A 16,475-nucleotide genomic window follows, 5' to 3' on the forward strand; every position below is an offset into this window, starting at 1 on the left:
TAAAATACTTTTTAAAAAACAAAGCTCATATTGAGTGAAATTGTATCAATTATTTTGAATCAATCAAGTAATTAATTTTTAATAGATCTGGACCAGGGGTGGCCACCCTTTTGTTTCCATGTGCCATTTTTATTTTCACTTCTGTAACTAAAAATGTTACAATTTTCAGTCCTTTAAAGTATTGTAATTTGTACATATTAATACACTCATCATTATCTGAAAGGCATAACTAAGGGTGAATTTTCTTAATTCTGGAAAATGTTAAAATGGCAATGATCACAAAAAATTAATAATTTCATATATGCATTTGGTATTAAGGAATTTTCATTGAATTTCCTTTTAAGAACTAATTTTTTCTTTAAGATTAATACAGTTAATGTAAAAGGAATCTTTAGGATATTTTGCTCAGTAATTGGAAATTTGATTTATAAATGCGTGCATGCAGTCTTCTTCTTCAAAATCATTTATAGAATTCTTCAGTGTATTTTTATTGAATTGACCTCTTTAAGTTCAATATTGTTCTTTTCAAATAATCTTCTCATTTACGAATATCGGTTGTTCTGGATTTTTATGAAAAACATTCTAACTTTATTTATGTAACATCGCACTTCTGTCGTACATTACATTTAATTTTCTAGCTAAACATTTTAAAATCTAATTATCGTTAATATAATGTTCCGATTTTTAAGAAAAAAAAATCCTAACATCAAAATGTGGTATAAAAATCTCTCCCAAAGGCTATGGTACATCTAATTTTTATACAAGACCATTATAAAAATTTAATTAACGGTATTAGATTTATCTAGAATTCTCTTTTTCTCTCACTATATATAAAAACATCCAGAAGAATCTATTATAGATACTTAAAACTATTGCAATGTTTCGGAAGGAAAATTAAAGGTTAATCAAATTTTCAATAGCTTGGTAGTTGTTTTTATTTTCGATATTAACATGACAGATAGACTGACAGACAAAATATATAGGCCTATAAATATAAATATCTTTAAATGAATTCTAAAAGAACTCAGTGCACTAGAGACCATGAACCCTAGTTAAATCTCTCATGTTAATAAAAACAATTGTTTTGTTACTAGCCCATTGTGACGTAATGGAATTTTTTTCCTTTGATGTCATATGAATGAATTCTTTAAATGTAATGCTAAAAAAACTCTGTGCACCAATGTTTATGAACCCTGGATAAGTGGCTCGTATTGATGGAGACATTTTTAGTCTAACTAGGCAGTGTGAATGAAGAATTTTTTTCCTTTGACGTCATATGGAATGAATTCTTCAAATAAAATGTTAAAAGAATTCACTCGGTGCATCAATGTCTATGAACCCTTGATAACTGGCTTGTATTGATGAAGACATTTTTAGTCTAACTAGGCAGTGTGAATGAAGAATTTTTTTCCTTTGACGTCATATGGAATTAATTCTTCAAATAATATGCTAAAACAACTCAGTATAGTAATGTTTATTAAACCTCGTTATGTGACTCGTATTTTAAAAAGGCATGATAGCTATAATAGATTTAGATCTAATCTAGATTTTTTAAACTAGATCTAGATTTATATTCTAATTAAAATCATTGTAGTCTACATCTAGAATTTCTAGGTCTAGTTTAGACTGATATAGACTAGATCAAGATATAAAATTTCAATTTCAAGACTTAAAGTGTAGATTTTGATTTCCAAACGTCTAGATCAATATTGCAATGCTATAATATACTGAAACTAATCTACTATTTTTAAATTTAATGTTGCATTCAGTCTATTGATAGATTATCTAGGTTGTTGTTTTTTCATAAATATAATCTAAATTACATCTAAATTATTCCAAATTTATATTATAGATCTAGATCTAGTATATATAGATCTTAAGAGTGCTAAATCAGAAGTTTAATAATATTAGTTTATGTAGCTCTAAATCGTTATTCTAGTTCTGTTTAAATGAAAATGCCAATAGCTCTGTTGATAGCCGTGCTGAGACATCGAAGTACAAGCATGATATATCAATGCTAAAAGATTATCTAAAATCGCTCGTCTGACATATTGTACATATCCGGTAGAGATGACATGCTGTAATGTGGAATTTATCTCTTTATCAATTATAGGCTATTAGTTTGTAACCAGTTTGTTATTAAGTTAAGAGCAATGCTGTCGAGTGATTAGGGTGCTGAAATGATTATCTCGACAGTCCCGGGTTGTTTGTTTGTTTGTTTTAATGTTTTGGATGTTCCTTCAGAGTTGAAGATAGTTAACTTCCTAGTCCGAACCTCCAGCAGGACGAGGGGGGAGCGGGCAGGGTTTGAACCAGGGACCATCGATAAATCCGAATGACACTCCAGTGCACAAACTGCACGACCAGGCAGAGTTATACCCTGCTCGCCGCTATCCTCTGTCATCCAGTGAGAAGTTGATTATCTTTAAATCCAAACATCCGAAACATGTAAAACAGAAAAAAAAAACATTTTTTTTTTACAGAGGCAAATGAATCTTTGAATCTTGTAAATTTGTAATCTTGTAAATTTAAGTTTAACAGTTTTAACTTCATTTTGAATCACTGATATCATTTACAAAGCTAGAAAGCAATATGTCTTTGATCTTGCCATGCAGTTTTAGATTTAGGCCATTGAGATGTCTAGTATCATCAACTAAAAATGCCTAATTCATCCACTTTTCATTACACATATGACCTATTTCTTTGGGCTGCACATCTTTCTGTTCTAGGAAATCAAATGCAATATTTTTCAGTTTCCAAAATCTTTGGAGACCTTTTCCTGTAATGCACTTAACAAAAAACAAATCACAATTTAATCAGAATTCTCTTCTGTTTTTTCCTCATTTTCCTAACTGTATTCAACTGTAATCTATAACATGCTGGAAATTCAAAATTTTTACACTCAGAGCCTCTTGGTGTATTAAGCTGTGATGTCTTAGAATAGGACAATCTGAAATTCTTTGTAGCAAGATTACAGTTCCGGTAATTCTACCAGTCATTGACAGTTTTTAGTTAGGTCTGCTAAAATTAAATTGATGATTTCCTAGACATGACTATGCTTCCTACAATATGTCTGACTATTTGTTTTTTTTCATTATAGTGCTAATGCTAACAATAATATAAAAATTAAAATTATAAACATGTCGGTTGATTTGGGCATTGCAATAGCTAGTCAACTAAATTACTGTTGAAGTTTTTTCTTTCTAGAAATTGGTTGTTATTAGTTTTTGCTATCAGGCATGCTTTTCTTGATTTTTTATAGTGGGGAAAAATGCGCCACTTGAAATGGTGCGATATGCCACTTTTGATGCATGTGCCATAGGTTGGCCACCTCTGATCTAGAATAATAATAATAATAATAAAGTTGTAACTTCTTTGATAAGTAAAACAAATTGTGAAGATACATTTAACTATTTTACCTTATTCTTTTCAGATAAAGCTATTGATTTAATACATTTGATGTCTTCTCTTGTTCCTGCAATCATTATCTCACATTCCTCCTCATTAATGTCCATCTGAAGGTTTGTAACTACTTCTGATACAGCATGTTTAAAGTTTAAGATATTCAAAAGCCAAAGAAATATCTTGTTCTGAAAGAATATAGTTGATCGTTCAATAATCTCTGTATTTTCTTGATAGTTTTCTTCTATAGTTTGTGTTATTGACATTCTCATTAACTTATCCAGTTTGTCATTGATCATTTCAACCATGACATCCAAATCACAATCATGGTAAGATAAAGAAATCAATTTTACAATGTCACTGTGAATCATAACTCTGCGAAAGGGATACTTTTCATGAATCATCCCTAGAAATGTAATCCATTCAGAGCTGTCTTGAAAATCATCACTAGGAATGGAACAACAGTCTTTGACAATGACAAGAGATGAGAGAAAATCCGTTAATGTAACCTGAAAATAGACAATTAAGAAACATTTATTTTAACTTGTCAGTAGTTTGATTTACTTTTATTTATATGGCTTCTTTTGTCTCGAAAGGCAATGGATGCACCCAAATGAGTCACTGGTTTTGGCTTAATCTTGAGATGGGGCAGAATCTGGTGTGGCTAATCAAGCCAATTCTAGAATGGCAGACTTTGCCACAATTCATACATGTGTATGCCTCTTATTCAGGGCTAGCGGACAGGGCAGCTTTCTTTTTTTCCCTCTTGATTAATGCCGCTTCAATTCTTTTGTTCTCAGCAAGGGTTGTCCCAGCATGCACAGTCTGTCTCCATGCACTCCGGTCTTTGGCTATGTTTTCCCACATACTTTCGCTGATGCCTGTGGCTCTCATGTCTCGCTTGCAGACATCTCTATATGTTAGTCTTGGGTGGCCCTTGGGTCTGACTCCTTCCACAAGCTCAGCATATGAGATATCTTTTGGGATTCTACCATCTGGCATGCGGGTGACATGTCCGAGCCAGCGTAATCTTCTTTGTGTCAGAAGAGCATACATGCTGTTCATATTGTTGGCCAATCTCAAAACTTCCTGATTGGAGACATGGTCCCTCCAAGAGATGCCCATTATGCGTCTCAGGCAGCGCAATTGGAAACTATTCAATCTGTGCTCTTGGTACATGTATGTTGACAAGCTTTCACTGCCATAAAAGAGAGTGCTCACAACACAGGCGTTGTAGACTAGGATTTTGGTCACTGTGGTCAATTTATCATTTTCCCAGATGCGCTTGGAGAGTTTTGCCAAAGCTGTGGTAGCTTTTCCTATCCTTTTTGTCAGCTCGATGTCTAAGTCTAGGTTACTGACAATTGTTGAACCCAAATAGATATATATTCCTGCACCACTGAAAGGGTGTGGTTCCCAATATGTATTATATTTACTTTTATAGTAAATTACAATGTAATTAAAAAAAATTTCTAGCCTTAAAATTACAAGAAAAAAAATCTGCATGCTAGCAAACATCACTTGAAAAAAATAACAACCTGTTTGTCACCAGATTTATCAGTCACAAAAAATGCTGCTTGAGTACTATCAAACTCAAGCTGCCATTTATTATCTTCAACCAGCTTCTTAAAATATTCTTGAATTTCTGGGATCATCATAAACTGTAGTTCAAGACCAGTGGTAGCGATCTGCAAAAAGCAACACATTTTAATTTAAAAAAAAAGCAAGAAAAAACAAAGGTTATAAATAAACATAATAATACGATCAATAATAGTTTCAACATAAATAGTACTTTAAAAGAAACTATTTATAGTGATATGTGTTAGACTCTTAGTATTATTAGTTTGTTTAGAGATGCACCATAATTGACGGATTTTGAACGCGACTAGTGATAATATGACTTAGTTGGGTTAGAGACTACTTGGAGACAGAAAATCAGTTGGTGATAGGATTTCTTAGGGATAACATATTTATTGACAGAGACTCAACTGTTGCTTTTCCTGTATTAAACCCTTCATCTAAAATGTCTAAGGGTTTGGACTTTTCACTTGTTACTTTGTGTGAGTCTAGGTCAGTGTTTCTCAAAGTGTGTGATGAAAGATTTGCAGGTTGTAGTGGCCTAATAAAATACTACAGGAAGACATGTCTTGATGCTAGGCTTTATTGAACAAGAATGACAAAACAGTTCACAATAACACAGTACACACACACACACAAGCTGACATGGACACAATGACATTTTGACACACTAGAACAGATCAGTTCACAACACACAACAAGAAACTTAAATACACAACATTCACCCCCCCCGTTTTGTTTCTTTTCGCTCTACTTTTGAGATTATACGAGTGCTGTAAGGGTATATCTCCGGCAGGTGAATTTTGTCCATTTTCAATAATGATTTCCTCTGCTCTTAAAGCAGGTGGAACCATGTTCTCTGCAGATGTCTCTATGTCACCCCTAGAAGCCACTGAGTGTTGGAAGACACCCGGAGAAATCTCAGTGTTACCAGGAGCCAGTTGATGTTGAATGACCTCAGAAGATGTCTAAAAGTCTCTCGGAATGAAATCATGTACTATGGTCTCTGAAGATGAGTCGCCTCTCGGAGCCAAATGGTGTAGTGATACAGTTTCTTCCTATCCATTTGGAAGACGTATGTGGGCATAGTTCTGATTAGCTTCAATAAGCTCTACTTCATCTACCAGCGGATCATATTTGCTTTGCCTTGCATGTCTTCTCATCAGGACAGGACCTGGAACAGATAGCCAGGTTGGTAGAGATACACCACAGGCAGACCTTCTTTTATAGGAAAATAGTCTTTCGTGAGGTGTCATGTTTGTAGCAGAGCATAGTAGAGATCTAATTGAATGGAGAGCGTTGTTTAGGGCTAGCTCCCATTGTGTAATAGGTAGCCCTCTTGACCTGACGACAAGAAGAATTGACTTCCAGAGAGTCGAGTTCAGTTTTTCTACTTGCCCGTTCCCTTTGCCATTATATGCTGTGGTTCTGTTTGTTACTATGCCTTTACCTCTGAGGAAAGATCGTAGCTCTTCAGACATGAAGGCTGATCCCCAGTCTGAATGTATATACGAGGGCGTGCCAAAAATGCTAAATAGGTTTGTGAAGCATCTAATTACTGTTTGAGTAGACATGTCAGGACATGCATATGCAAAAGGAAACCTTGAGTACTCATCAATAATTGTCAATAAATATTTATTTTTAGTGGTAGAAGGGAGTGGTCCCTTAAAGTCAACACTAAGTCTCTCGAATGGTGATGTGGCTTTTACTAAGCTGCTGGCAGATGGTTGATAAAAATGAGGTTTCATCTCTGCACAGATGGGGCAATTGCTTGTTACAGTTCTTATTTCTTCAACTGCATACGGGAGATTCTTTGACCGGACGGAATGGAGCAATCGCACTATGCCAGGATGACAAAGAGTGTTGTGAAGTTCTTTCAAAGACGTAGGGGTGGTTGTACTTGCAAAGAATCCACAAGAAAGAGCATCGGGGGCCATGTTGTCAGCCCCGGCCGGTAACACACATCAAAACTGTACATTGATAGTTCTATTCTCCACCTCTGAATTTTGTCATTTTTAATCTTACCATGGTGACGATAAGCATGAATGAGTTTGAAATGCGATCCTAATAGAAAATGTCTCCATTTCTTGATTGACTCAATGATAGCCATTGCTTCTTTCTCTATGGAGGATTATGCAATTAATCTAGCCCTTTTTCATCTGAAAATCTGAGGAGATTTTATAGGAGATAAATATATAGTCATAGAAACAAATGAACATTATTACATTGCCTGCCCTGTAGACAGTAAGGTCTGGAAGGAGACTTTTCTTTGCTAATTATCATATTACATGACAATGTGGTTCCATAAGGATTGCTGGAAGAGGTAATGGTTATAAGTACTCCACTACCGATCAGATGATTTCAACAAGTGTCTCAAAAAGCCTCTGACAATCAGTCTAACTCCTGGCCTTCATGTGTGGCTGAGATATTGGGAGAAGGGACAAAGGTGAGTAACTGGTGCCTAATAAACTTCAGGCAGGAGAGGCTCATTAGCCTCAGCTGGCTATCCATCTACGAGAAGGAAAACTCTGGATTCAAATCTCTGCTGCTTTGCAATTACTTCCAACCATAAGAAAGGCTTTGAGAGTCAACCCTAAGGAAAAAAATCACGAGCCAGTGACCCTTAGGTTGTTTGCAACACACAGTTCCACACCCTGGCAGAGCCAATGCCACTGATCCCAAACTGTATCGGCACTTACTGTTCCTTTGGATACATCAGCTTCATGGAGAGGGAAGAACTGTTATGTTAATGACATTCAGACCATAGCTACTGCCCTGGCATTCATCTCATTTCTAGGAGATGATTGATCCATAGTCACTAGTCACTTCGTAAACAAAGGATGCACAATTATTTAATGTTCTACTAAGATCGAAAAGTAAAACTTTGACATTAAAATAATTTTTATTGGTCCAAACAAATGGACTACAATTGTGTTCTTAAGAGTCAAGATTTCTTGCTTTTATGATACTTTGACCCAGGGAATGCTTAAATCCCATGTCCAGGATGAGGGATTGGCTCATCATTGACCACTCCATCAGGAGCCAACCATCAATAAAATGATAGTTTAATCAAATCTGTTTTCATGGGCTCCTTGAGCCACCGCTATGGATTCCCCCTCCCATATGAGACCAGAGACCAAGCCCAAGGGGGGACACTCCTTATAATACCTATAATGTATTGTTGGATTCTGTGGGAGGGCCATCACCACTCTTACAAAATAAAATAATTTTATTGGTCCAAACTAATGAAAATTCAGTTTGAATACCATGTCCACCTAAGCATTACTGCTATAACTAATAACAATATAGATGCAAACCACTAACAATTTTCCCATATGTAACATGAAAAGCCACAGTCTAAGCAATAGGACACGGTCAACGAGCCTTTCTTGCACCCTAAAAACCCCAAAATTAAAAATCCGAGTCTTCACCAGGATTCGATACCCAGGACCCCTGGTTCAGAAGCCAACTACTTTACCAGTCAGATAATGCGCCTCTAACCCCGAGATTTATGTTCTGACAATTATCCACCTCAGCTTAAGACAAATTATATATCAACATAATGCTAATTTACTTTTTTTTTTAAATTGCTTATCTTGCAAAACATTAATGAAAATAAACTTATCACAAAGCGAATTTTTAACACATATTATTAACATGGATGGTAAAAAAAAAGTTTACCTTATTACTTTCAGAAATAACTAAAGATTTCACATGTTTGAGTTCATCTTTCGGTCCCTGAAAAATAATCTCACTTTCTTCTTCATTGATGTCCACCTGAAGGCTATCAACTAGTTGAGATATTCCTTTCTTAATATTTAAGATATTTGAAAGCCAAGGAAAAATCCTGTTCTGAAAGCATATGGTTGATTTTTCAATATTTTCTCTTTGTCTTTGACTTTTGTCTTCTATGGTTTGTGTTAATGATGTGCTCATTAATTTGCCTAATTTTGCATTGACATTTGTAACCATCAAATCCAAATCTTGATCTTGGTAAGATAAAGAAACTAATTCTACAACACCATTGTGAATCATAACTCTGCAATATGGGTAGCGTTTATAAAAATTTTGTAGAAATGAAACCCAATCTGAGGTGTCTTGAAAATCTTTACTAGGAATAGAAGAACATTCTTTGACAATGACCAGGGATGAGAGAAAATCCATTAATGTAACCTGAAATTAGACAATGAAGAAACATTAAGATTATTCTTTTAAATTTGAAGTAATATGATTATTTTTTTTAATAAATTATCATCTGAAATGTTTATGTAAAAGCCATTGGTAAAAAATGCAGATTGGCAATTATTGATTGAAATAAAGGAAAAAAAAAAACAACCTGTTTGCTACCAGATTTTGCAGTAACAACAAATCCTGGTTGTGATTTATCAAACTCAAGCTGCCATTTTTTTTCTTCAACTAACTTCTTAAAACATTCTTGAATTTCTGGAATTGTTAGAAACTCTAGTTCAAGGTCAGTGAAAGAGATCTGCAATGAATGAACAAGAAATTTAAAAAATAACAGAAAAACAATTATAAAAATAATAATGGTATGAGTAACAATTATACATTCTGGTAATTCACACATAGTGATATGTTTAATACAGTGTGGTCGAATTTCGCATTGTGGGTGTACTTCTTTATAATTATGCATATATACTCTACAGCAATTTCTTTATATGAAAATTTGATGAGATTTTAAAAAAGAAAATATGTGGTATAGAAATATATAATCTTGCACTATGGACCACAAGGTCTGAAAGGTGAACTTCAATTACTTTTTTGTATGTATATATAAGTATCCCAGGTATAGACATATTTCATATATAAAGAGAAAAAAAAACAATAAACAATTATATATCACTCTAATACAAAAATGTCAATTAGATTTGAAAAGCTTATTTGCAAAAATCCTTTATGTGCATTAAATGCAAATATAATTTTTTTTTTTTTTTTTACATATTTTATGTTTGAATGAAAAGGTGAATTATCTTGTCAAAATTCCACCCAGAACAGAAAGAAAGTTGTGGCATATCCACAAAGAATCTCATGATAAAGATATATAGTGACAACTTTCCAGTCATCCTACTGTGCACAGCAGAGTGTGAATGTGGAATGATGGGAATGCATGTTGACATAGTAAGATAAGAGGAGGATAAGAAAATGGTGTAATGTTAATGAGGTTATTATTGATATATTATTATTTGTTGAACCAAGATTAAAGTTCTCATAATCTACTATAGATAAATCTGCTTGGGGTATGGTTAAGCCTCATTTGCTTGTAACAATGATCAGATAGAAATTGCTGATGTAGAAAAGACAAAGTAATTTATGAGTGTCATAAGGAATTAAAAATATTTCTGTTAGAAAGGAAACCGAAATCCAACAAAGACAGTTCAGACTGTTAAGAGCTTATAAAGTGACACATTCCAAGAAGAAATTATCTAGGACAGTGATATTGAAGAAATATTTGCTTTTAACAGAACAAGGGAGACACAGACTAGTCATAACAGATATGTACATATGAAAGACAATATGACAACTGCTACAGACAATATCAAGGAAACAGGCAGGGAAGAAAGGACTGGGAGAAAGGTGGAATTGAACAAGGTTTATCATTGTCATCTGATACTGGAACATTGGAGATTTTTCAGACATTCATAGGGACCATGACAGCCAAGACAATTAGGGATATTGGGAGCACTGTTGTCAGAGTGAATAAGAAATTAATGGAAGATTATGAATATACCGTATATATTTGTATGACTAAGTAAACGATAAACTAATTATAAGGTGAACTTTGACGCATAATATCTACATGGATGATAAAAAAAAAAGTTTACCTTATTACTTTCAGAAATAACTAAAGATTTCACATGTTTGAGTTCATCTTTCGGTCCCTGAAAAATAATCTCACTTTCTTCTTCATTGATGTCCACCTGAAGGCTATCAACTAGTTGAGATATTCCTTTCTTAATATTTAAGATATTTGAAAGCCAAGGAAAAATCCTGTTCTGAAAGCATATGGTTGATTTTTCAATATTTTCTCTTTGTCTTTGACTTTTGTCTTCTATGGTTTGTGTTAATGACGTGCTCATTAATTTGCCTAATTTTGCATTGACATTTGTAACCATCAAATCCAAATCTTGATCTTGGTAAGATAAAGAAACTAATTCTACAACACCATTGTGAATCATAACTCTGCAATATGGGTAGCGTTTATAAAAATTTTGTAGAAATGAAACCCAATCTGAGGTGTCTTGAAAATCTTTACTAGGAATAGAAGAACATTCTTTGACAATGACCAGGGATGAGAGAAAATCCATTAATGTAACCTGAAATTAGACAATGAAGAAACATTAAGATTATTCTTTTAAATTTGAAGTAATTTGATTATTTTTTTAAATAAATTATCCTTTGAAATGTTTATTAATTTGCCCAGTTTCTTGATCATGTTAACCACCAAATCCAAATCTTGATTTTGGTATGATGAAGAAACTAATTCTACAACACTACAATCATAACTCTGCAATATGGGTAGCAATCTGAGGTGTCTTGAAATTCTTCACTAGGTATGTTAGAAAAAAACTTAACACTAATAAGAGATGCAATGAAATAAAGAAGTGAAACAAAATTGTCCATTTCTTAGGGAAGATTTAAGTTGCAACTAAAATAAATAATACTACAAGCAAATAAATTCTTTTACTTCAACTTTTATTCATAAAATAATCATTATTGATTAATAAATATATATTAATTAATTTATGCTGAAACCTGCTTTCCAGTTTGATCAACAACAAATCCTGGTGTTGTTTTGTTTAACACAATCTTCCATTTTTTATTTTTGATAAGATTTTGTAGAGTTTCTTGAATTTCTGGATCTGTTAGAAACTGTACTTCAAGATCAGTAAAGGAAAACTGAAATGTATTTTTTTTTAAATATATACCATAAGTAAAAGATAAAGGCTACATCTAAAACATGATTCTTTTACTGGTAAATAAAAATTTAAAAAACTAACTTTTTTTTCCTCACAGGAAATGGTCTGATGAACTAATTTGGTTTCATACTCAGGACCCTCTATTTCAGCCTCCATTTCATCAGTATCAATAGTAATATTTAATTCCATGTAGTGAGTTTGTATGCTAGACTTTAAGTCTAATAATCCCATTAGAAATGTAAATAATCTACTTCTGAAAAAATAGGTGGACTTTTTTCTGACATATGTTTTTTCAGGAATGTTATACTTTTTGCTCTTTGACATTAATCTTGTCAACTGATCTTGGCACTGCTCTTGAAAACAAGTAAAATATGGACAAACTTTCAACATCACATTGTTAGCTTCCCAAGTGTTGAAACTTATTATGGAAACTGCCTCTGCAATAGAACAAACAAGTAACAGAGTTTTTACTTGTACTAGTTAAAATGGATAAAACCAAAGATAGCCTAACTAAAAAAGATGATAGAAATGATGAGCTGACTACTGATGAGTTGACTAAGGGTCAATTGAAATATAACTAAGACACAAAACCAAGACAGTAAAAATGTATATTTAACCAATATGTTTCACACAAGTGAAATATAATAATGTCTTACGACTTACAAGTTAAACAACACATTAAGACCTACTAGTTTTATATGCTGCAAAAAGCTTTATAGTTTTATATTTTGAGTAATAGTAAGAATGCAACTGCTAATACATTAAATACATTAATTTACTACTTCATGCAGAAGTTTGAAATCCTGTTGTATTTGTTTCAGTTTTACATCTTCATGGTCAAATAAGGTTTTACAAGAAAAACAAGTTAAATAATATGCTAACATATATAACAAAATATATTGAGCTTGGACCCAATAGTGGGTGTGTTCCTGAAGATAAATAGTTGAAAGGATGATATGGTCATCTGATATGCACTCTGGACTTCATCTCAATGGTACCAGGTTCAAGCCCTACCCATTCCCTACCAAGATGTAGGAGATCTTATTTTATAAATGACAGAAGTTACTTCATAACAGAAGATAATTACATTCTAAGCATATCCATGTGTCAATCTAGTCATGCATGTTAATCAATGACTCAAAATCTGCTAAGTCATTAGTTTTCCTGGCTGATTAAGGCAACCCATTCCATGCTCCGATAATATATGGAATAAGAAATTTAGGAGAGAGTATTAGGCAATGACATACTGAACTTCTGAAAACTTAGAAGTCATTATATATACAATCTAGGAGACAATAACTTTTTTTTCTGTCTCTAAATAAATTTTTATTAGTCTTTTTATAGTAATACTTACTCCATTTTTCTTCAAAAGTAATCTCAAACCATTCTTGATTCATCTGTTTTACTTCACAAACTTTTTGACCATTGTACCTTTTTGATGAAAAGAGAAACCTGAGTTTATCACGCGATCCATATCCAATGGCTCCATTTATGTTAACAACCACACTCTGAGGAGAAGTCACAGTTTCAAAGAGTAATGGTTTTCCCTTGAAATTCGAGCCCTTAGTTTGTGCACATCTAAAAAGCTCACATTCATCTGAAAATTGTGATGAAGGTAAAATAGAGTTAATGCTGGTAAAAAAACATATAAAACATACACTTAATTAAAACAATTGCAAGCCAGAAAAAAACACAGCAAGTGAAATTCTTTACTTAAGTATTATTTATTATTATTTATTAGCCTTTTTCTCTGCATTATTCCTACTTTTTATATCATGACTATTGATGGAGCATATAATATTCTCAAATTTTTCATCCATTGTAGTTCTAGGCATTCACATGTTTCTAATGTCTAATTTTTATTTTAAGATAACCATATGCTTATAATTCTACATACATTGATCTCTAAGCAGACAGCAAGTAAGTTAAATAAACAAGTAAAATTGTCATTGTGCCATTTGTTTTTCACACATCACAAAAGTTTATACCAAGATGTTGAATTAGACTTCTAGAACTAAATGATGAAGGGAAGAGCAAGACCAAGATGTAACTGACAAAAAAACAGTCACAAAACCAAGATGTCTACATCAAAATGATATATAGGAAAAAAATAAGACCAAGATATTCAGCTATCACAGAGAAAGAATAGACCAAGATATTTAGATTTATTACAAAAGATTAATAAGAAAAATGACTAGTTCAAGACATCATAGTCAGCGCTATCACTCTATTGGTAATAAGGTGAAAAAATTGCTGCATTGATTGTTAAGTCTATATTTAATGGCACCTACTAAAGTTGTCACTCTAAGCAAGTGTGTAAGCTATAGTCACTAGACATCAGTATTATTTATTTTATCATATTCTGAAAAGAAAACCTTAAGACAGTTATACACTGGATACGTCAGATCTGTAATGGATAACTGTCTCTCCATACAAGTAGCTGCCAACAAAACCTATCAATCATCATTAGACACAATCCAAAACCAAGCCTTGCGGCTAATTTGTGGAGGTATGAGAACTACTCCCACAGCAGCCTGTGAAATAGACTCCAATATTGAACCTCTTAAGTTAAGGCGCAACAGAACAGCATTAGAAGCTATTGAGAGATACAGAAGGTTGGAGGACGATCATCCTAATAAATTACTAACACAGAGAAATAGGAAAAACAACCAAAAAAAGCAAAGGACTCTGATCCAACTTATTGACGATTTAGCCCTAAAACACCACCTACCCAATAACAGAGCAAAAATTACCAGATTTTCAAACATTACGCCTGGACTAAACTACAAACAACCAACCATCAAAACACATTTACTAAATAACACCTTAACAAAATAATCAAATCCACTGGAGCTTAAAGTAGGCATGCTTGAAACAATTGAAAGCTATCAAAAAACAGCTATCCATATATATACAGAAGGATCAGCTTTCAAAGCCACCATCAATGCTGGTCTTGGTGCCTTCCTGGTCTTCCCTAAAAATAAACACTTTGAGATAAGCGCACCCTGTGGCGATTACTGCTCAAACTTCCAAGCCGAAATTGAGGCAATTACCATAGCACTACAGACAGTGGAAAACAAATTATAAGAAGGAGTGCAACCACCATCAGATATTGTTGTCTTTACAAACTCCCAATCTACTCTGCAAGCACTTAACAGCAGCACCTCAAACAGCCCAAGAGAGTTGACAACACTAATTGTGATAATCCACCAGATGATATCAAAATTAAATATCAATATCACACTACAGTGGATCCCTGGACACATTGGCATCATGGGAAATGAAAAGGCAGAAAAGCTATCAAAGGCAGGTTCATCTATGGAACAACCAGATAGACCTGTTAACTACCTCACCCTAAGGTCAATGTTAGTCAACAATCACAAAGAGGAGTGGATCAACCAATTGGCATCAGGAAGCACAGGCAGAGCCATGTACAAAGAAATGACTACGCCTAACAAACTGGACAGTATTAACTTCCTCCCCTGCAAAGAACAATCTACAATTTTCCAACTAAGAACAGGACACACACCACTATTAAATTACCACCTCCACACAACTCCCCCTTTGCAGACACTGCGCCCACCCCTTTGAAACCGTAAACCATATCCTCTTTGAATGCTCCTCCCTAAACCACCTTAGGCAGACCCTACTTCCACTACAGCCCAACATAACCAACACCCTGTACGGCAGTGCTGAACAACTGAAGAGAGCAGCACACTTTTTTTCCTTGGCAAGGTCTGCGAAAGAGCTCACAGCTCAGCAGCAATAAAGCTGGCTAGAAGAAGAAGAATCATGTTATCAAAGGCACTCAGCTATTTATTTTTTGTAGTTAATGGTCCTTAATAAATATATCAATATATCTTTATTTTTAGGGGGCCTACACTTGTCATCCTGTTATATTGTTAGTTTATTATTTACTTGTTTTTTAAATATGTTCTACTATAGATTGCTGATGAATCAATCATATCATCTAATTTGCTTTTTATACATATATCTATTTTGTATAATAGATCATATATTTCAGCCTACTATTCAGGGGCGTAGCTAGGGATTAGGGGGCCTGGGGGAACTTACCTCTTCGTGGGCCCCTTGCATTTGGACATTTGACATCATGACATGAGATAATGTACTTAATAAAAACATAAGCCTACATTCAAACTGGTACAGTATATAAGAAAATTAGCAAGAAATAATCATTAAGAATCTTTTAATGAATAATACCGTTGTTTATTGTGAAATAATTGTGAAATAATGCATAAGTGACAAATCTCAATTCATATCGCTTCACGTTGTGCTTTCTGTGCAGCAAAGGCATCTATAACATCATCTACATTGATACTGTCTGCTCTTGAGATAGTTTTTGATGAGCTTGAGCTTTGAGAATAATCTCTCACATGATGCAATGGAAGTGGCCTGAGTTAGCAGCATTCGGATGGAGGTTGCAAGGTTTGAGCACACCATATAAAGCCAGGTTCCTCAATATGTCAATTAGTGTTTGTTCATCAAGCAGGGAAAAAGTAACACAGTTTTTCATCAGCGTGTCGTCATCAATAGACTCCA

General features: G+C 33.8%; 1 protein-coding gene across 6 annotated transcripts in view; it reads right to left on the reverse strand.

The window, feature by feature from the left end:
* LOC106073743 (uncharacterized) overlaps positions 1–16,475 on the reverse strand; it is a 52,618-nt gene that overhangs the window by 13,037 nt on the left and 23,106 nt on the right. For all 6 annotated transcript variants that reach the window (XM_056008062.1, XM_056008047.1, XM_056008055.1 and 3 more), the window contains 8 exons: positions 13,270–13,512; positions 11,997–12,352; positions 11,752–11,895; positions 10,821–11,312; positions 9,317–9,466; positions 8,662–9,153; positions 4,941–5,090; positions 3,420–3,911 (listed from right to left, as the gene is read on the reverse strand). In XM_056008062.1, coding sequence (XP_055864037.1) covers positions 3,420–3,911; positions 4,941–5,090; positions 8,662–9,153; positions 9,317–9,466; positions 10,821–11,312; positions 11,752–11,895; positions 11,997–12,352; positions 13,270–13,512 — 2,519 coding nt within the window. The remainder of the gene's footprint in view (positions 1–3,419; positions 3,912–4,940; positions 5,091–8,661; positions 9,154–9,316; positions 9,467–10,820; positions 11,313–11,751; positions 11,896–11,996; positions 12,353–13,269; positions 13,513–16,475) is intronic.

Source organism: Biomphalaria glabrata, chromosome 1, assembly GCF_947242115.1.
Source record: "Biomphalaria glabrata chromosome 1, xgBioGlab47.1, whole genome shotgun sequence".
Taxonomy (NCBI): domain Eukaryota; kingdom Metazoa; phylum Mollusca; class Gastropoda; family Planorbidae; genus Biomphalaria; species Biomphalaria glabrata.